Source organism: Desmodus rotundus, chromosome 2 (genome assembly GCF_022682495.2).
Source record: "Desmodus rotundus isolate HL8 chromosome 2, HLdesRot8A.1, whole genome shotgun sequence".
Lineage (NCBI taxonomy): Eukaryota > Metazoa > Chordata > Mammalia > Chiroptera > Phyllostomidae > Desmodus > Desmodus rotundus.
The window spans coordinates 39,738,349-39,759,314 of record NC_071388.1 but is presented as its reverse complement, the minus strand read 5'-3'; the positions used below and the strand labels follow the sequence as shown (position 1 = coordinate 39,759,314).

Here is a 20,966-nt window from a genome sequence, read left to right as displayed (position 1 = left end):
CAGTTGGGACCCTGACACAAAGTGAAGACCGACAGTCTCCTTCACATCCCCAGACTCCTCTGTCATAGCCTCTTCACATTTTTATAATTGCTTGTTTGATTACCTCCCTTCCCCAGTTAGGCACCAAGCCTGTGAGAGCCTGCCTAGCATGCCCCAGAATTCAGGACATTCACTGTAGGTGATCAAATACACTTAAGAGAATGAAAGAATAACACAGCCCCTGACCTCAAGAAGCTCATGATAGAGTAGTACAGTAACCCAAAAATATGGCAAAATCTGTTTCATTATCACCTTACACATGATCAAATAAGGGAGGTTTTATAATTATTTATTTTTAAAGACCATTTCTTTATCAGCCGATTAAATCATACAGAATTTTCTACAAAAATCAACACAGTGCCAAAAATGCCATATTTGAATGCATTTGTGCTTATTTTTTCCAGTAATAGATGTCATATTTGCTGAAAATGTCAGAGGTAATCCACTACCTATTACAAATTTTGTGATAGTAACACATAACCGTATTGACTGAATCTAGGATCCCAAGTGCTAAAAGTGTGACCACGTATCAACATGAAGCAACCACTGTTCTAAACTAATATAATTTGGCCTGAACAAATTCACCAAATACTTGAATGTCCAACATTGTCACGCACTCTACCTTGCATCTTCTTAAATGAAAACATTTTGTCTTCATGACTAAAATACACAATTTCTAGACATCAATCCTCTTTTTACTTTAGCCAAGGATTCACAGACTATTTGAGTTCAGGTGGTTGGTGACAATACTTTACATAAATAAAATTATTTAAACTTTGCCTTTCATTATATTTTCCCCCTCATTAGCAGTAATACTCTCCATATCAAGCAAGGTGTTGGCTGATGTCTGTCATAAAGCAGTGTATGTGATTGGCTACGTGTCCTCTGCACTCTGCTGTTTTAATCTTTTCACTAATTGTCACATGTCCAGCAGATAAACGATCTGTCTGTGGCCCAGACCTTTCCTGCTCCTATAAATCCTGCAGCTCAGAAAGCTCCCTCAACAAGTAGTTGCCCAGAAGCCCTTACCCATGAAGAAGATGGATAGGAACCCTAGACCTGCCCACCCTCCCTCTAGGGATTGCCAGGTCTTATCTGTAATGTTGTCATCAGTGAATTTATAAGTCATTGTAGAAAGGGGATAAACAAAAGAAGACCTAGGGAGACTGATGAAGCAATGATGGGAATTAGGATTCCTGAGGTGATCAAGGCCGTGGGGGAGTCCAGGGCTGAGAGCAATGAGCTATACCTCCAGGAAATCTGTCACTCTGAGAACAGGAAAGATTTATTTTAAGCTGTCATGGCTATGTATAGATCCATCCTCGAAAGTTATTTAAGTCATAATAAAAAAACTGGTTATAAGTCAATCAGTCACATAGATGTAGCTTAATGGTAAACAACTTTAACCTTTGCATGGATTTTATGACTAAAATGCACACTTTGGGTTTACTCTTGTTGAAACAAAATTTCATAGACAAATTTTTCTAAAGCACGTGTCAAAGTGTCAAAGCAACGTGTGAGTGTACAAAAAGTATGAAAATGGAAAATAGAGGCTTATAGGATGCTGGGAAACAGAATGCATATAGAAGCAGCTAGTTTTTTCCTTCCTTCATTTTTATTAAAGTACAAAGATTGCTGGTTTTTTTCACAATAGCATAAAATTATCATGTTCAGTTCAATTGTTAAAAGGAAATCAGCACCAGACGTGTGATGTCAGATATACCAACCGCTGGCGAGGAGGAAAGGGAGCCACTGGCGAGGTCAAAGACAATCACACCTGTGTTTTTGATTGGAGTTAACACAGTTGCATCCCCTATCTTGTAGGGCCAACCCATATGAAAATAAGAAATCATATCAACAGAGATCAGAAGCAGAACACCAAGTAATAGTTTTAGTTTTAAATACTTGTAGATTATTTCTTGTTGTTCTCCACCTTCAAAGATATAGAATACATCATTTGCCCTTTGATTAGTTTTGGGGGAGACGAGGACTTTTGTATGATAGTAGTCTTCATTTGCTCTTTGGGGATTGAAAATGATGTCAGTTCCCTCAGGCTCCTTACCTAATCTTACATCAACAACCACCCCTGTCCTGCTATTTGAGTGACCACAGGTAAAACCTCCATGTGGGAGTTCTTGTTAGTTTCATTTTGCCTGGAAACAGCACCAAGGCCACATAACACCAAGAAATCTAGTAGGTTAAAATACATCACTTTTCAATCATTATTGTCTTCAGCAGGCTGAAAAAAAGTTTATATATTAGTCATTGCATGCTATACCACTGCATTTACAGCTCCAAGAGCCAGGACTAGAGGAGATGAGAAAATTGTATTTGCAGAGACAAGAACCTTTCAGATGAAAGAATTGGACTCAATCTTCCTGTTATCATTTTTTGTTTGCTTTTTCTTTGAATATGGTTTTCTTTAGTTTTGGGGGTGAGGTAAGGTTAAGAAGAGTTTACTTATTGTCCTCAAAATAATGTGGAACATTGCTGAATCTAACATAACTGAAAGTTCAAGTTGTTTTTGTTTTCTGCCTACTTAATCTCAAAAAACCACCCAAGTACTGTTCCTTAAAGCACACATAACCCCTTTCCCACCAAGAAGCCATTCACCATCCTCACCCTGCCCTGAGGCTTGCCACTATTATTACATGTGCCAGAGGTGAATAATTATCACAAGGCCCAGAGTAAAATTAAGTCCTTTAGAGAAAACGTTGATGATCAAAAGATATGAAATGAGGACACAGGGATTAATATCAACTGGAACTACCTATCACACCATGGATTTGTCTCAAAAAGTTGAGTTGTTTGATCACTTGCTTTTGACTGAGAACCATAAAAATCCCAGTCCTTTGATCAGAACTCCTGTTCCCTAACCCTAGTGGTAAGACCTAGCACTAGCACTCAGCACTGGAAACATGGTTCACTGATTTGCTTTTCACAGGAAAGCTGTAGGAGACCAATCCTGAACTTGTAGTGCTCTTATTTTGGAAGCTTACTGTACAAATTGTTTTGCTTGTCTGAATTTTAAAAGTAAATTAAAAAAATAAATCTAAGAAAGAATTCATAGGAATGTGACAGTGTGACATATACTTTTAAAACATATACAGCAGGTGGATGGATGTCCAAAACAAGAATAATAAAATGTGTTAGTGGTAGAATCTAGGTAATAAGTGTACAGGTGCTTACTATAAAATTTGTTCAACTTTGTTGTATGTCTGAAACTTTTCATGATAAAATATTAGAAAAGATATATAAGGTATATACCTAATAATATATTTGTATAAAGAAAATGCCATTGCACAACAACATAAAATTGAATAATTTTAATGGATATTTATGTTGAAGAATTCTTATCTTTGGAAAACTTGGAAAATAGAGAATACTTTTAATGGCCTTTGTAATCTCTTCAGGTTATTCTCCTGCAGATCAAGAGCCACCCCAAGACAGGGATGCCAGCATTGAGGAGGGACTATGAGGCTGCAGGGAGAATTGTGTGCGTCACTGCCATTTTATTATCTAACAATAACTAATTGGAATATCTATTTTCTCAATTAGATTTAGCCTTAAAATAAAAATTACCAAACGAATGAATAGATGCCTGTCATTTAAAACATAGTTTAAAATGCATCGCCATATTTGTTGTCCTTATATTTCTTTTTTCACCCAGCAATATACCTTTAGGACTGACTTTGATGGCCATATGTTATGCTTGCTCACGCCTGGCCCAAAACTAAAAAATTGCACCCTGTGGCTATTTTGTTTTACTATAACATGATCACTGTGGGAAGGAAAATCCCAACTGTGAGTGTCTTTTAAAAAGAAAAAAACAATGTTCTTGAAAAATGCTAGATTTAACAAGCCCCTCTGTAAATGATTCTCTGTAATGATGACATTTTCCCCACAGAAAGTTGATTTCCTCCAAATGTAAGAAAAATAAAAGATCTGAAATTTGTCTTTTTAATTGGTAAGGTGATTATTTTCTACCTGAAAGGTCAGTCCAGGTTTATGTCCTAAGCAGGGGAAACTCAAGCTTTTATTCCAGGCCTTTTGGGAGAAATTTCTCTTTCTCCCTTATTTCCTGTTTTCCCTTTTCATTGTTTCTCTGACTCCTACAGCAGTGATGTTTGTGCCTGAGCTGCTACTGTGCATATTTTAGTAAAAAGGGGCGGAGGGGGACATGGGACCAAAATGATGTCAAAGAACTGGTATCATGAGGGAGAGTCAAGAGGAAAGAGGCGTATAAAATGCAATAAACATAACATTCACTCCACCATCCTAACTTGCCACAAGGGACATAAGCAATAACTGTAGCATGAATCTCTACACTTAAAAAAAACAGCTTTTATTCATCCAGAAACATAGTAAAAGGTAAAACCCTGACCTAGTCATTTTTTAGCAAAATAGACTTTAAATGTCTTTTCCACAGCAAGTTTATGGATCTCTCCAGCCATCACATTTTGTTTCCTTTTTTATTATAAATGTATTCTTATTTCAAAAAATACCCCAAGTATAAAGAGAACATATAGAGCATAAATAATATCATCTCACAGAGAAAAGGACTTTTAATATTTTGTATATATCCTTCCAGATTTTTCTTCTGTAAATATATATATTATATATATGAGATATATATTATGTATAATTATATATAACATAATTGTGTACTTTAAGAGAGAGACATGCAGTTTTTCTCTAAAAGGGCTTTGTCCTTACTTTCTTGCTTCATGAATTTTCTCCCCTTACCTCTGATATCCACATTTTCACTTTTTTTTTTTTATCAGTTTCTTCTTGAGGGAAGAACTCCTCTCTCACTCCCTTACTGCCACTGCATTCATTAATTTACTCTAATCTTGGTTCCACTCTCATGAATTCTGTTCCTCATCCTTGATGACTTCCAAAGTGCTAAATACAACATAAGTTTGCTGTTCACATCCTTACTTAACCTTTCATCAGCACTTGACAGTGTCCAGAACCCTTTCTTCCTTTGACTGCATTCTGCTGGTTCTACATCTATGACTCTTACCAAACAGCTAGTGGGGTCCTGCTGCCTGACACCACCCACTAGGCAAAATTCCAAAGCCAACGGTTTGGTGATAAAAGAAAGGAGTCTTTGTTGAAAAACTACACAATGTTGGGATAACAACTTTCCACATACTTTAGTCACAGCTTTAAGCACTTAATCCTATCAATACATCTTTAACACCTGAGTTCACCTATCATTTCCCTGTTAATTTTTAATTATTTTGGGGAGACTGGCAGGCTTTGCCTTAGAGCCCATCCCTGTTAGACACCTAAAGAAGAATAACCCCGCCACCCTCTGCCAGGCCAGCCTGATCCTAGGCTGCGCCCAGGGTTTCTTCTCCTGTCCAAAATGCTGTCCTTTGGGACACAGGCAGCTGCAGCACGATCACCCAGGCATCCTCAAGGAAAACAGCCCAAGAGCCAGACTCTGTCCTCTTTTTATATTAAATCTTCTGGCGCATAATTCCATGCATTCTGGAGGCGTTCAGCTTCTCAGCCAATCCCATCCTAAACTGTTTACCATTGCCTCCGGTAACTTCCTTGTACAACCCCTCCCCAGTGATTGATCAGATCGCTCTCTGTCATGAACTCTCTTATTCAGCCTCCTTCACTGGGTTCTTTTCTTCAGCTCATTGTTTAAATGTAACATTCTCCAGGACTCTAGTCTTAGTCCTCATCTTAATGAGCCTGTCCATGCCTCCAGTTTTGATTATCTCCAGCAATCCATTTGTCCTGCCTGATCTCTCTTCTCATCTACGATATAGGCCTGTATATCCAAAGGGCTGACTGGATCTTTCCATATAGATGAACTTTCTTCCAAAGACTTCCTGAGACAAACTCAGGAAGTATCTCCTCAGCACATCATCTCCTTTCCCAATTCCTCCTCTCTGATACTCTATTCAGTTGGTTGAGACACCATTTAATAGCCGTAATTGTGTAAATAACAGCAAAGACATTTTTAAAAATACTTCATACAAACTTGACCACTGAAAGAAGTAATATTTGCATTTATTTTGACATCTGTAGTTAATCACAAATTGCATTTGGGGCTAATTCACACAATTAGCTCTAAAAAAGAACCGCTAGAAAATCTGATCATTAGGAGTCCATTGGTGACTGTCAAGACTGCAATTACAGTCAATTGAAACCTGATTGTGATTGGTTTAGAAGTGAAGAGAAAGGAAGGAACTATTGCTAGTAAGAATGGATCACTCTTTCAAGCTTACTTAACAGTAAAGAGCTAAGAGAGATTAAATGAATGCCTTTGGGGCAGCAATCTTCAAAAGGTGTGCCACAGAATTTTTATTTTAAAACTTTTCCATTGGTACTTTTTTCCTTTTTTATTGTTGTTCTATTACAGTTTTCCCAATTTCCCCCCATTGCTCACCCCTACCCACCAAAACCCCACCAGCCAATCCCTACCCTATTGTCCATGTCCATGGGTCACTTATACTTGCTCCTTGACTAGACCCTTCCCCTTTTTTCCCTCCTTATACCCTTTCCCCCACAAGGATTTTTAAAATGTGCAATACCTGACTATTTATCCAAGGGCACTCACCTCTTTTCCCTTAAATTGTCAAATTAAAAAAATGACAACAGCCAACAGAACAGTCATTCAATGTGAATGAATCAAAATTATACCTGTTTTTTGTTGGGTTGGCAAAATATGTATTTTTGGTGTGCCTCAGAATTTTAGTAATTAGTTTATGTGTGCTATGGGATGAAAAATGTTGAAAATTGCTGCTGTAGGGGAAAGCAGATATGAGGAAGTCATCTTTTAGGACAGGGGAAACTAAACAATTTTGCGGCCTTCAGAAGGGATTGAAGATAAGGACAATGAGAAGATAGGAACTGAGTACATAGTGACCACCAAGAAGAAGAGAATATGAAGGTCCCTATACTTTTGTCTGTAGAGTCTCCCTGCAACATTTGCTTTAATAAACTTAAGTCTACTACTTATTCATTGCAGTATTAAATAAATGATAGTAAAAATTTTTTAAACATTAACATATAACCTTAAACCTTTACATTTATTTTGACATCTGTAGTTAGGCAAAAATTGCATTTGAGGCTAATTTGTACAGTTAACTAAACCATGTGTTCCTGTTTTCCTTTCAAACTATGCTTCATATATTCCATTCCTAATGAGTATGAAGAATCCCTTTAATTCAACCCAGGCACAAGTAGTACCTTTCAATTAATACTGTTATTTTTTAAGAAAATCTTATTCTAAAATTGAACATAGAGTGCTTCATTTTTCAGGTCTCTATCCCATCAGATTTTGTTGTTTTGCTGTTACTTGCAAAATTTTCTTCTATAATACATCCTATATCTGCAACCATACATTGTTTCCCTGTATGATTTCCAAGTTTTATGGTTTAATTCCAGTGAATAAATATACCTTTGGGTGCTGCTTTTGGGGAGGAGAGAGTGAGGGGTAGGAAGCGACAGGTAAACAGGGTTAAGGAGAGATGGTGGAATGCCTGCAGAGAGGAAAGATTAGCAGTTAGGCTCAATACTCTTAAGAAAAAAACAGATCTGATTCAGAGGTATTAAAAAAGTTAGTAGCACTAAGAAAGGACTGGACACTCCTTTTCCTGTTACTCAGAAAGGATTGGGAATGGCAGGGAAGATGGGAGATACTATGTTTGGGGTTTTAGAGATGGGACATTCATCTTCAGCTGAATGCTTCTCACAGGGAATGAGGCCTTGTCAGCAAATGAAGACTATTTCCTTTGTCTCCTCACTTTCCCCACCTCAAAGTCTTCACCATTTTAGCTCCACTGCACTGATGCTCCCACGGCAACTGCACTTAGGTAAGCAGTGCACAAATCGGCTCCCAGCAGCCAGCATTCTGAGGCTGAGGTGGAAAGGGGCCTGCCCTGCCTGCCTCAGTTGAAATCCTCAGCTCCGGTGTCCACCAGGGGAGGTGGGAGGAGCACAGGAAGTGATTACCCTCTGGCTTCTCCTCCCACAGAAGCCCTGCCTCCTCACGCTTGGACAGTGGAGAGTTTAGCTTTCTTTCTCCTTCTAGTTCAGTCCTTTGGCTAATGTGAAAGACCACGCAGAAGCTCTGGAGTTGCTTTTTGTGCTTGACAAAAGTGCATAGATAGAAGACAGGGATCCCCAGCTGGGAGGAGGGAGGAGAGCTGAAGACCCCTGCTTGAGCTGGCTGATCTAAGCAGTCAAAGTGGGAGCTGAGTGCTTGAAAGAGGATTATGCTCGCACTAGAAATAAGCAGTAAGTGAGCGAATAACCATTACGGTTTAGAAAAGGCTTAATCCCCCTGGGGTTATGGGGTGAACTAGAAAATATTGCTTAACTCTAGAGTAAAACTGTAAAGATTCTGACTGTGTACAGTTGTGTGCTGTTTGGAGAGTAGGGGTTTAAGTGCTGAATCTAAATTCATCCTCCCAGTTTTGGAAAATGTCAACTTCTACTTACAGTAGTTGGGGCTATAATCTCCTTCCCTGACCTAGCCTCTCCCCAGAAAAGTTTACTGCTATATCAGATGAGGAGTTGGGATTAAATTGGAAAGGTGGAATTTTGTATTGGCAGAAATTGCAACCTTGACTTATATGTTCTGTGAATGCGAACATTTTTATATCAGCAATGATTTGCTAATCACAAGGAAGTCTGGGGTGGATCATTAAAAAGGAAAAACAGAGCTTTTGTGACAAAGATGCTGAGTAGCTGAGTAGTCCATATGTGTGGACTACAGTATATAATTAATAATAGGTGGGTTTTTTTTTAAACAAAAAAAGCATTGAACTAGAAGAGCAGTCAGGAAACAAGTGCTTGGATAAAAATTAGAAAAGAAGAAATTTTTGTTTCAATGACTTTTTTTGCTAGCCTAAATTTTCACAATGTTTACAAAGCCAAGACAATGATTCAGGGATACTTCAATTACTGTCATACATTATAAATACTATTGCTGGGAAAGAGCTGTGGTTCTTTGGTCAGCAAGTTCTGGCAATGAAGCCACTGCCACTAGTGCAAAGAATTCTGGGATGTCTGACAGTGAAATGGATGGAAGGACCCACATTCCATCTCTACTTAATGTCCTTTTGTCCAGAAATCGGGTCATGCAAATGAGCTACTTGGTACGTATACAGATCAATATTTTGAAAGGCATTTCTAAGCGTTTTGCGTTAGAGGTTTTGTGGACAATATCCTATGGCAACCAGTGTACTAAAAGGATACAAAAGCAAAGTGATAGGAAGTCAGCTTGACTGAAAGCACTTGTTCTTTTTGTTTTCCATTAATCCTGAAATGGAACCTCAAATGAGGACAAGAATAACAACAGAGAGAATACCGTGGCCATCTGTTCTGTTCTAAGTGGCTAAATTCATTAATATATGAATGAGATTTTATTTATGCATCTCAATACTTGAAGATTCAGAAACCTCTTTATTACCTCCCCCAAAAAAACCAACCCCACAAAATAGTAGGTATGTTTATTGGGGAGGAAATGTGGAAAGCTGGTTTTGAAATGTTATGGGGAAAAAACAGACAAGAATCATGTTCCACAATGTAAACAGATTCATGTCATGGTCCCCAAAGGATGTAGTTTTTTGTTTCAGTGAGATGAGGATTCTAATATGGCATAGTAGTTGCAAACATAAGAAACATTTTTAAATCTCTTAATTCTAGCTAATACCTAAAGAAAGGATTGTTTTTTAAAAAATAATAAGCTTGAACTAAAGCTAACCGTATAGTGATGTTTTTTTCTTTTCTTTTTGTTGCTGGTCCTCTACAGAGGTACTTTGATTTCTGAAATTATGAAGAAACATGGCATTTCTGGCATTCCCATCAGCCAGTGCAGTAGGAGAAAGAAAAAAAAAAGATTCAGATAAATGAACTTTCTCCTGTAAGCACAATAGTAAAATGGTTGTCACGATCTATGTCCTCTTCTAATGTTGAAAGATTTTCAATGGAATAGGTAGCTGGAGAATGGGCATGGGTTGGGGTGGGGAGGGGATGACAAAATGCCAATAAAGTCATTTTTAAAGATGGTCTGTACTCTTCTAACTTTTCAAACTATCTAATTTTGAAAATTTTGATAAATATCTTTTTAAAAATATTTCTGAGTTGTTTTTACAATGTTAGTTTTTATCTATTTTATAAGCAAATGTATAATATCTAAATATTTGTTATCTGAGTTGCATAATACTTGTCTTATTCTTAAAAATATATAAGGAATTAAAATACAAGCATTTAGTAGTTAAAATCTTCAATTTAGTATTACTAAATGCAATTTCAATCTTTAAGAAAAATATACTGGGCCTCTTTTTTTCTATTTTTATTGGTTTTTAGAGATAGAGGACAGGGGGAAGAGAGAGAATAGAAACATCAATTGTTGTTAAACTTATTTACACATTTATTGATCGAATTTTGTACCTGCCCTGTGCCCTGACCAGGGGATGAGCCCCCAACCTTGGCGTATGGGTACGACGCTCTAATCACTGAGCTACCTGTCCAGGGCAAGACTGAGTGTCTTGAAGAAATTACTTATATTAAAGTATTAAGAACTGAAAAAAAGAAGCATACCAAAATTCAGAGATTAAAAGATATGGAAGAGATTAAGCAAAAAATAACAAATAATTATAAACAAACAACTTAACAATAAAAATATCTGCTGTTGTCCATTAAAGACTAGCAGAGAGAATGAGGTATTATGACTAAGGAACAAGACTAAGTAAATTTTATCTTTTATAAGTATTAAGTGGGAATTAAGGTAATTAATGGAAAGAAACTAAATGATCATTTAAAATTATTCTTTCACAAGAAAAGTAAAGAAAAAGGATATGGAAAACTAAGCAGTGATGAAGACCTCGAAATAATTGTTGATCAAAAGCAGGTAAGTGAACGCTTCCATACGTTTTCTCCTATTGCACTGTAGATCTCGGGCAACTGGGTCCCTTTGTGCATTCAGCCCTGCGCTCATGGAGGCCCGTGGGGGCCTGCCTGACGGGGTGGATTTTGAAAGCAAATCATCTCCCCCTGTGATGCTTCTGATCCACTGACTTTTGCATGTCAGCATGTACATTCTGTATGTAAGAATGATAAAATAAAGCAGACAAGATAAGAGAACTTTTGGAAACTTAAAAGCCCCACTTGGAAAATGAATCAAAACAACCATAATAATTTCATTAGAAAAACAGATTTAAACAAAAACCAGAAAGTACATTATTTTAAAAATGAGAAACGCTATTAGCATAAAACAATGAATATGATTTAGGGACAGGGGTATAAAAGACTTTTAAAAACTGAGAAGTTTAAAATATATATTTTTTGCCCAATTTAGTTTCTCAGCTAGGCTTCAGTAAATTTAGAGATGATTTTTAAAAAACAAAGAGAAGCTTTTAATATTCTGCAATACTGCCTATAATTTGAGAAACATCTAGCTTGGGTTTTATATGGGCCCATAAGGTGAAATGAAAACTGCTTAATAGACCATAAACAATGACACACCAGGTAATGGAAGGTGTCCAGCTTATGCCACTAAATTGGCATTAGCCCTTAACATCTTCGTTAATTATCAGGAGACAAGCTAATTGCACATTCACTTTATATGTAAGTGGCATTGACTCTGAGGGTGATGTGAACTCAGGTGGAGATAAATACTTCAAAGAGATCTGAGCAGATGAAGAGGTTAGAAAGCAAGCAAGCTATAGAAAGGCCAGTTGAATTTGGACAATTTCCTAATTGCGCAGTTTGTTTTGTACATGATGATTGCATTAAAGGAGCAATTGTGTATATTTCTGAGAAAAAAAAAAAAGAAAATGACCACCATAAAATAGCAACCAGAAACAGTTGACTTAGAGACTTGCTTGTTAGACCTGGAATAACTGAGGTAACTAAAGTGATCTTCTGGGAAAACTGGCCAAATAAAGCATCCCCATGGGAGTCGCAGGATATGTCAATTTTACAGGGTTCCCACAAACTACCTCTGTGTTTTTATTGCCTTATCTTCACTCTCCAGCTCCTAAGTAAAACAGAGGGGTGGAGAGTATTCACTCCTGTATTTCTACTTAGTGCCAAATTGTCAGTTTAGTTAATAAGGTAAGTGGGGCTGGAGCCCGAGTACTCCACTGAACTATTAGTCTTGTTTTAACTGTGCCAGAATTATTAGTCGGGGCATTAGATCTCCATCTCCCACAGATCCTGCCTGTCGGCTGGCACTTTCATCAAAGGACTGGACCCACCTGGTGAATGAACTAGTAAAATGCAATTCAGTATATTATGAGAATACACATGCCTCTGCATTCTCTATTTTTTTAAAAAAACGTTATTTATGGAGGGGGGGAATGGGACAATTGTAATAGCATAATCGATAAATATATTTTTAAAAGATTTGGAATAAAAAAACATTATTTAATTTGTTTCTTAATCATGTAGAAGGTAAATTCTTACTCATTTTTGCACTTCTTTAGTTTTGTCCTGCCACCGAAAGCTGCTTTTCTTTTCTTTCTTTTTTTTTCCCCTAAAGCTTCTTTCTGTTTTAACTGAATTTGGGGATTACAAAAGCTATAAAATTACACGCTGAGATCTCAGAGTGGAAAGCCCAGGGGAGTCATGATTCTTTTTATCTCGTGGTTATGGTCTCATGGTATGTTTCATAAGAGTTATGTTGCTGTGCCTAAACACATTTTATTAACCGCTAAGGAATCTTTTCAAACATGAGAGAGAGGGAGGGGGAGAGAGAGGGAGGGAAAGAGAGAAGAATAAGGAAGGGAGGGAGGGAGGGAGGGACAACCTACTTTACTGCTTCTTCAGAAAATAACGCTTTCTATACCTGGATCAAATAAGGGAGAGCTTTGTTTGCCCGTCATTGTTTGCCTCTGTAGTTATCACGTTTCCTCCAGTGCCATTGTGCCAGTTGGCACCAACTGGCAGTGACCCAGATACGCTGAATCATTCATGTCAAACATGTTTGAAAAGATGAGTAATTATGAATGTGACTTGGCACTGGGATTTGCTGTTGGTTATAAGGGCACTTCTTCCTTTTCAGGGAGGTTATTTAGTGTTGATATTGTGAGTAAATCCTAGCTCGGAACAATGACAACAATGTTGATACCTGCAAGTAAAATATGTGGGAAAGCACTCTAATTAGTCTTCATAATACCATAAAAATTTCTTCCTAAATTTAAAAGATCTGTGTTAAAAATGTGTGTAAAATACATGTTTAATGTTGCTTCATCTCATAAATAATATATATTATTTATATATTTATGTATAAATATATTATAGATTATAGATTTTGTATTACATATTATATATTCTTTGTTATTTATACACTCATTGTTTGGGGAAGAATCTTTATGTTCAATGTATTATTCCTATACCTTTCAGAAACATGGTAGAAACGTGTTAGCCAATCTTCATATAATAGCAAATAGCTTTTTCAATAAGTGGTGCCAAAAGAAAATCTAAAGATAAATAAAATGGTTGAAGGCTGTGAGGGGCAGAAGTCTGCTAATCTCGTCAAATCTGTCATTCAGAGTCTGCCACTCTACAAATGCTCAGCAAGCTATATGCCATTTTATTAGTCATATGATTTGCAGGTCTTGTACTTCCACAGAAAGCCCACAATTTTGCTTACACAGGCAAATTAATAACAGAAGCAGCACAGAGTATATGCATTTTGTTCTCCCTGGCTTCCCCTGAACATTAAGGGGATAAGAGGTTATTTCTGTGTTACTACTACATGAGAAAATTTTGTAAATGTCAACAGTTTTATTGTTAAATTGTAATATTGTACTTCTCTCTTTGCGAAATTGTATTGGCATAAATTTATTTGTGATCCATATAAAACAATATAGAAAATTCTTAGATTATGGTTGATGTCCTAAACTAATAGGTGTCATATAATATGTTATCACACACATACAGTCATTCAAATATAAATGTATCACATTGGCATCAGCATCCATATTTTCCACCAGAAATCCCTAGAGTTTTTAAACTCCAATCCTAGGAAGATAATCAAAGGAAACATATTAGATTAAAATCATACTGCCTCTAAAATCCAGACATTTGACATAAAATAGATATATACTTTTATTATAATTACATATACAAATATGGTTACTATATCAATTATATAATTCATGAATTTTATGTTTGGTTTTCTAGAATAAATATTAAAAGAAAAATTAAATATATATATTTTTGATATATTATAAATGAATATATATATTATTTATTAAAATATTCTCTCCTGATTGGAGGGGATAGGTCTTGCTGAGGGAGAGATTTCATGTACACAGGAATTTCCTATGAAATTACTGAGATTTCAGGGGTGGGAGTGCAGATGGAGACAGCCAAGTACATTGAGTAAGGAATTAAAAACATTAACCACTTTGAATAAATAATAAATTTGTTATATTTTAAATTACTATTTTTAATTAGCATCAACTTAATTCAATGTTTATGATATGCAGGACCTAAATAGCTTTTTTTCAAAAATGTTTTCAATTTCCAAGTAGACAAAGGGGTAACAAAGGCCACCACGGAATTATAGAATATTATGATTACATGAAGGATATGCTGACAGGTTCAAGCATTTTAAAAATGGGTGTAACAGTATGTTGTGGATCTAGTTGGTTATAGGACTCAGAGTTGCAGCTGTGTATCCTTTAGTGCAATACGTCAAGTGCCAGCCAGTCATAAGGGGAACAGGTGAGTGAACATAGATGAGAGCAGGGGTTCTCAAATGCTAGTGGCCTCGGAACCCCCTGGACAGCTTGGTAGAACCCAGAGTGCAGGGCCTGCCCCAGAGTTTCCAGTTCTGTAGGTCTGGGGTGGGGCCCAAGAATTTGCATTTCTAAGTCCTCGCCTCCCACTGCTGAACCACACTTTGAGGATCACTGGGTCAAAGGTGATCATTGTTGCAGTTCTAAAGAGAAAAAATACATATATGACTTGTGATAAATTTGACATTATGTAAGTGGGCATTCATTGCCTAGAAATCTAAAACCTGGAACTCGTAGACATCCAACATAACAACACTGAAAACAAGAAAACCACAACTGTTTACAGCCAAAAGTGCCTTTAAAGATGCAGGTCTCCAGTCTGACTGAATTCTGCTTGGTAGCCTTGTGATCTTGAAACTGTGTGAGGTACATTTTCTTATTTGTAAAATAATACTTTGCCCTTTCTACCTCCTAGAGTTTCTCTGAGATAAAATTTCTAACAGTACTCTGTAAACTGTCAATCATTGTCATTTTAATTAGCTAGTTGTTACTGCCCACATTCATCTGCTTCACCTGCCATAATTAAACACCATAGCCTGAGTGGCTTAAATAACAGACATTTATTTCTCACAGTTCTGGAGGCTGGAAAGTCCAAGGTCAAAATGGTATCCATCTCGAGGGTGTTTGGGGAGAGCCCTCTTCCTGGCTTGTGGATGACTACCTTCTCCCTGATCTCTCACTGTGGCACAAAGAGAGAGCTCTGGTGTCTCCTTACAGGTCAGAGTCCCAACCTTTCAGGCCTTGTTTAACCTTTATCACCTCTTCACAGACCCTGACCCAAATATAGCCGCATTTGGGCATGAGGGCTTTAACATATGAATTTGAGGGAGGGGTTCACACTCAGTCCCTAACACCACCCACAACCTCATTCTAGCAAACGGGAACAGGGAGACCTAGAAAGGTGAATCAAGATGCCCTGAGTGTCCCTGGTCAGGTGCAGAGAGAGCACAGAAAGCCAGCCCTCCCTCCAGATATCCAGTCCAACCCTTCATCATTCCGCAGAGCTTCTCTCCCGAGGCCCATTACTGGTCATCCCATCTGTGTCCTAAAAAGCTGTTCTGCCTCGCTGTTCTTAATTATATAAAATAACAGTAACAATCTACTAGGGATTATTATAATGGACAATATCCATGAACCCTCACAGGGATAACCTTTTCCACACACACCCTTAACTATTTAGTTCCCACTTGGCCCCTATAGCTTTTCCAAGAGAGAAATGGCCTTAATAGCAAATGTATACAAAATTGCACCTAAAAGGTTATTGTTGACATCTACTTGATTGTCCCTTCTCTGCCCAGCTTCCTTAGATAGGGTCTCTGCCAGGCAGGAGAAGTGCCATGGAGAAAGAAAACACATACTTTCCTTACTCCAAAACCTTTCTCAGCGTGTCCTTTTAAATTTGTGGGAGAAGCCTATGCAGAAAGTAATGGAAACTAGAATTTCTTTGATCTTTCTCTGAAGAAAAAGAAGAGACAAACTAGAGCCATCCGCTCCTGTTTCCAATAGCAAGTAAGCATTTGAGTAGGGTTGCAATTCTGTCCCAGTGGTCCTTATGGGAATAGATCCTAAAGAAGAAAATACAGGTGAACAAGAAATAAAAATGGAATAATAAGAAAACACATGAATGGGAACAGATACCAGCTTCCTTCTGGTACTAACAGAGAGTGTGATCATACCCCCATCTAAGCAGCTGGCCGGAGCCTCAGACTCCTAAGTAGTAAAAGGGATGGGGTGGGGTGGGGGTGGTGATATGTTTCACTACCTCGTTGTACTCAGCACCATCTGGCCAGTGCTTTCTTTGCCATATCAATGTGGTGACTTAATCTAAATATAATTCAGATGCCATTTACCTTGGAGGAGACATAGAAAGCATGAGTGTCATCTGACACCTGTCTCCTGGTATCATATATAATGCTTTCTCTGGACACCTTCTTAGAACTCCGTACTTGGCCACCAAGAACAGAAACTCCTCTCAAGGTGCGTAAGAGAGACAACCTGGGGGTTCTGCATCAGTACGCTCTGAGCAGTCACTGAACGAACAAAGCGTCTTGTGCAGTTGTGGTTGTTGGATTACACTCACAGCGGACACAGGCTCATTTAGCCTTCTCCCCGGGAAAGATTGATAGATGAAAAATGATTCAATGAAGATTAGCCTTATGTGTTGGTGGCGAGAGAGATGGAAGCTATTCAAATGTGCTATCTGAAATCAACATTGGAGTAAACAGAGACTCACTACTATAGTCTAATCGATGCTATCTTGTCTGCAAAGCTATTTATCATCAATAAATATTGTACAAGAAAGGGGAAAGTTTTCCACTAGGTTAAACTGAAAAATTAGTGGAATAAAACATGATCACCCTGTGTTTTATTTCTAAATAGTCTCTATTTGTGTCAAGTAATATAAAAATAACTCTGAGTGACTTAGTTTGCAGGGGGCGGGGGGAAAGACACAGTATCTGACTTTACATTTCCCCCACTTCAATTTAGTGTAGTGATTCCCCTAAGTATCATTTGACTCTAGGAAAAACAGAAAAGGAAGACCTAAAATTTCAGACTTCTGAAGGTAGAAAGAAGTCCAGGAAATGCAGAGGGTCACTCAGTATAGAATGATGCAGAGGCAGGCAAGAAAGAGCTGAATAGAAGCCATTGTCCTAGTTGGTAGTCTCAGCTTTGCCTCCTACTAAATGAACAATTTAGGTTCTCTGAGTGTCTTTCTTAATCTGTAAGATGAAATACTACCACCTGGCTTAGATGCTGATGTAATGTTCAAATAGGGATGGCCCTCTGCCATGCCCGTGTCCAGCTTCACCTCCCTTGGTCAGAGCCAAGGCTAGAGTTCGGGGCCACCGCTGTTTTGTCTTCTGCTCTTCCCACCAGCCACTCAAGCTTCCTGAATGATGAGTTGGAAACAGTTGTTGCATCATAACGTTTCCACTTTGCTTGTTCCGACTGCTTTACCATTAAGCATTCTGCATGCCTTCTGCAGGACGCTGTCAAATACTCTAGTGCATTTTGGCGGGGTGCTGGCTCATCTTTCACCGCACATGTGTGACATTGTGAATATAACAAGGATGTTACAGAGTTGTTAAGAGCAGAGCATTCACAGGCAAGAATCTGAATGAAAACAGGCGAAGGTCATGTAGTGTCTGTATTACCTTAGAAAAATTAACCAGCCTCTCTGAGCCTCAGGACCTTCTATTATAAAATGGGGTAAATACTATCAACTTGATAAAGTAGTTGGGAGGATTAAATAAGTTCCTGTCTGTAAACACTTAAAAACACACACAGCATGTAGTAAGTGCTTTATAAGTGGCAGTACTGTGGTGGGTGTGTGGTGGGAGTTGATGGTAAAACTCTTAGGCTTATTAGCTGTAGAACCCTGTTGGGTTTTTTCAAGACTGAGTTACACTATTTCTAGACAGTAAAATCTATTCTGACACAAATGTCCCCTTGGTTTAACCATGTAGAGAAATGAGAGGGATAGACTGTGTGTAAGGAAAATAGGAAGTGAGGGGGACAGTGGCTAATGTCAGAAGCTGACCCTTGGGGGGGCAGTACCTACCAGCTCCCCCTCATTGCTATCTTGTTGGAAATGGGCTCAGTGTCACCACATAAACTAATTTTTCAAGAGAAAGAATTACTCTCCTGCTTTTTAAATGTTTATTATCAATTTCAACATTTTTAACAGGGTGTAGTCAAACAAAACAGTCTGGGTCTGTATACAACCCTGGAGTTCCAGTTTGAGACCAATTATACTCAGGAGACTCTAAGATCAAAGCAGAGTAGGATGTTAATATGGCCTGGGCAGGCCTCTGCCCCCGCTCCTGTTTATCTCCTGCTTTACACCCTCTCCCCAGGAGGCTGTAACCTAGTTGTTGATCTGATTAAAATAATAGACGTTCAGGTATCATTGTTAGGTGGCCTTAAGACCCTCCAGGAAGTTTAAATACTTCAAAAGGGACCTAGTTACCTATAGTGTAAAAAATCCTCACTTGAAAATTGAGTAGGGCAAATATTTATAAGCAGAAGGTATTGCTGATATTTCCACCTATTAAGGACTTTTGCCACCTTCTGTTCTTGCTAATTTAGCAGCGCAGTGAGTAGTCCAGGTACCAGCATTGGTGAGCATGAGCACCCAAACAGGAATGCAACCCACAGGCTCAGTTAATAACTGTAATCACCAAGAGAGACCTACCTCAAGTTCAACAAATACCTGAAATGCCATTATATATCTTTATTTTAAGATATTGTTCAGCCAATATTCATTACATGTGACATAAAAGAAAAAACTGGACTTTCAAGTTGGAAAAATATATAGGTGTTAGGAGTTCTTCAAATAGCTTGGGGTTTTTTTTCTTTTTAATCTAATGGGGAGAAGTGCTGGCAGCATGTTTATTCCCTGAGAAAAGAATGCAAAATGGAAATGACATGAGCTGACATGCTGGATGTAAAAAAATGATGTGATATATGAAAATAATAGAGACAATAATACTTAAAAAAAAGTGGACTCAGCCACTTGGAGCACAACTTGAAAAGAAGCCCATTCAACCTTTCCCTTGGAAGGTTTGTCGTGTTTATACTGGTGGGGTTTATTTTTTGGGGAGGAGATCATGTTTTTGTTTTAAGTAGGTTAATCTGGTCAATGTGAGAAATGTACACACTAGAGCTGAAACTTCAGAAGATAGCCTAATCCAGAGGGGTTTTTAAGAATTGTTTATGCTGTTACAGCTGTCCCAACTTTCCCCTCTCAATCCCCCTCCACCTGGCCCGTCCCCCACTTCCATAGTCAACCCCCACACCACTGTCTATGTCCACGGGTCCTTCATACATGCTTTGTGCTCTGTGGAACCCAGTCCCAGCCATTTGAATAGAGGGCTGTGGTCTGAATTTGTGATGCTGCCCACATAGAGAACAAGTCAGCCCCTAGGGGTGAAGAGAAGCTTTGATTAAAGCATGCAGCTGCTAAGAAGTTCAATTATATTGGTTTTACCTCAGTCAAAATAAGTTACGTGAGCCTCAAAGCAGGGAATTAGCTTGACTGTGTCACTAAGTTATTTTATATTACAGGAAATATTAAAACTTGGGTCTGCAGCAGTTTCTGGTCGTATGTTCATTTATCTAGCCCCATACCTGCCTTCTTACATCAGGCAGCTTCTTATCCTTTCTTCTAAACTCTCTCTTGTTGGTAAGCTAAACATACCAGTCAAGCCAGAAAGACACTTGAGAAGTGTGTGTTTCAAGTACACAGCTAAATCTGTTGCATTTGTCTGGTAGCTTTTTAATGGAAGGATGTTTATATGGGATGCTTCCTCATTCTTCATAAAGAGGTTCTCACAAACTTTGTGACAACTTCTCAGTATATATCAGGGCACAGATATTAAAGATTTTTAAAGTGGAATTTGAATCTCCTAAAATACTCCTAATGAGATTAGCAAAGTGTTTCCTCCATAGCGAAGCAGTTTTTCTCCACCTAGTTCAGGATATCGCCTCCCCCTCGGTTGGCCATGGGGACTGGGGACCGCATCCACAGTTCCGCGTGGAGCTTCCAAGTGCATCCATCCATTTGGAAGTGAGCTGTCAGGGCTTTTGCCTCGTGAACCCTGCAGGTAAACTCATGGTTACTGATTGGATCAGCATCTGCTGTCATAAAGGCTTCAAAAACCAATCGTGGGTGGAAATATTTATGCTGAAGGGATTTGTTACACATTCAAAATCTGATAGATAAAAATGACAAAGGAACACACAAACCATACAAAATGTCTTTCTTATTTGAATACACAAACATCAGAGAGAGTTTAGAGAGTAAACTTCTTTCTTCTTCTGACTTTGAACCTGTGCCCTGTCATTGCCTGACCTTGCCATTTCTGTGGCTGTGCTTTTACTTCTCCCCCTTACCACTTTGCAGCACGTGTCTTTTCCTTTCTGCTCCGCTCACCCTGCTCCCCGCCTCTGGAATGTCTCTTACTGTGACACTGCATATATAAGGTTTGACAGAAACGCAGTTCTTGCAAACCTGCTCTTTTTTTAATGCTCCATTGCTTCCTTCCCTGTCTCTAAAACAACTCTATAATTCTGTCATTTCCATTTTTAGTCATTAATTTTTCACATGGTCTACTCCCAATCAGAGGGAGTACTACTTCCTTC

At 38.2% G+C, this 20,966-nt stretch overlaps 1 protein-coding gene across 10 annotated transcripts in view; it reads left to right on the top strand.

The window, feature by feature from the left end:
- PEX5L (peroxisomal biogenesis factor 5 like) overlaps positions 1–20,966 on the top strand; it is a 208,557-nt gene that overhangs the window by 52,688 nt on the left and 134,903 nt on the right. For 3 of the 10 annotated variants that reach the window (XM_045198349.3, XM_053918116.2, XM_045198337.3), the window contains exon 2: positions 10,853–10,924. The exons of 3 other annotated variants lie outside the window; for them this stretch is intronic. In XM_045198349.3, coding sequence (XP_045054284.1) covers positions 10,853–10,924 — 72 coding nt within the window. Of the gene's footprint in view, positions 1–8,316; positions 9,168–10,852; positions 10,925–20,966 lie in introns of those variants that run through there. 4 more of the 10 variants (XM_053918115.1, XM_053918118.2, XM_053918117.2 and 1 more) reach the window with 2 other exon arrangements.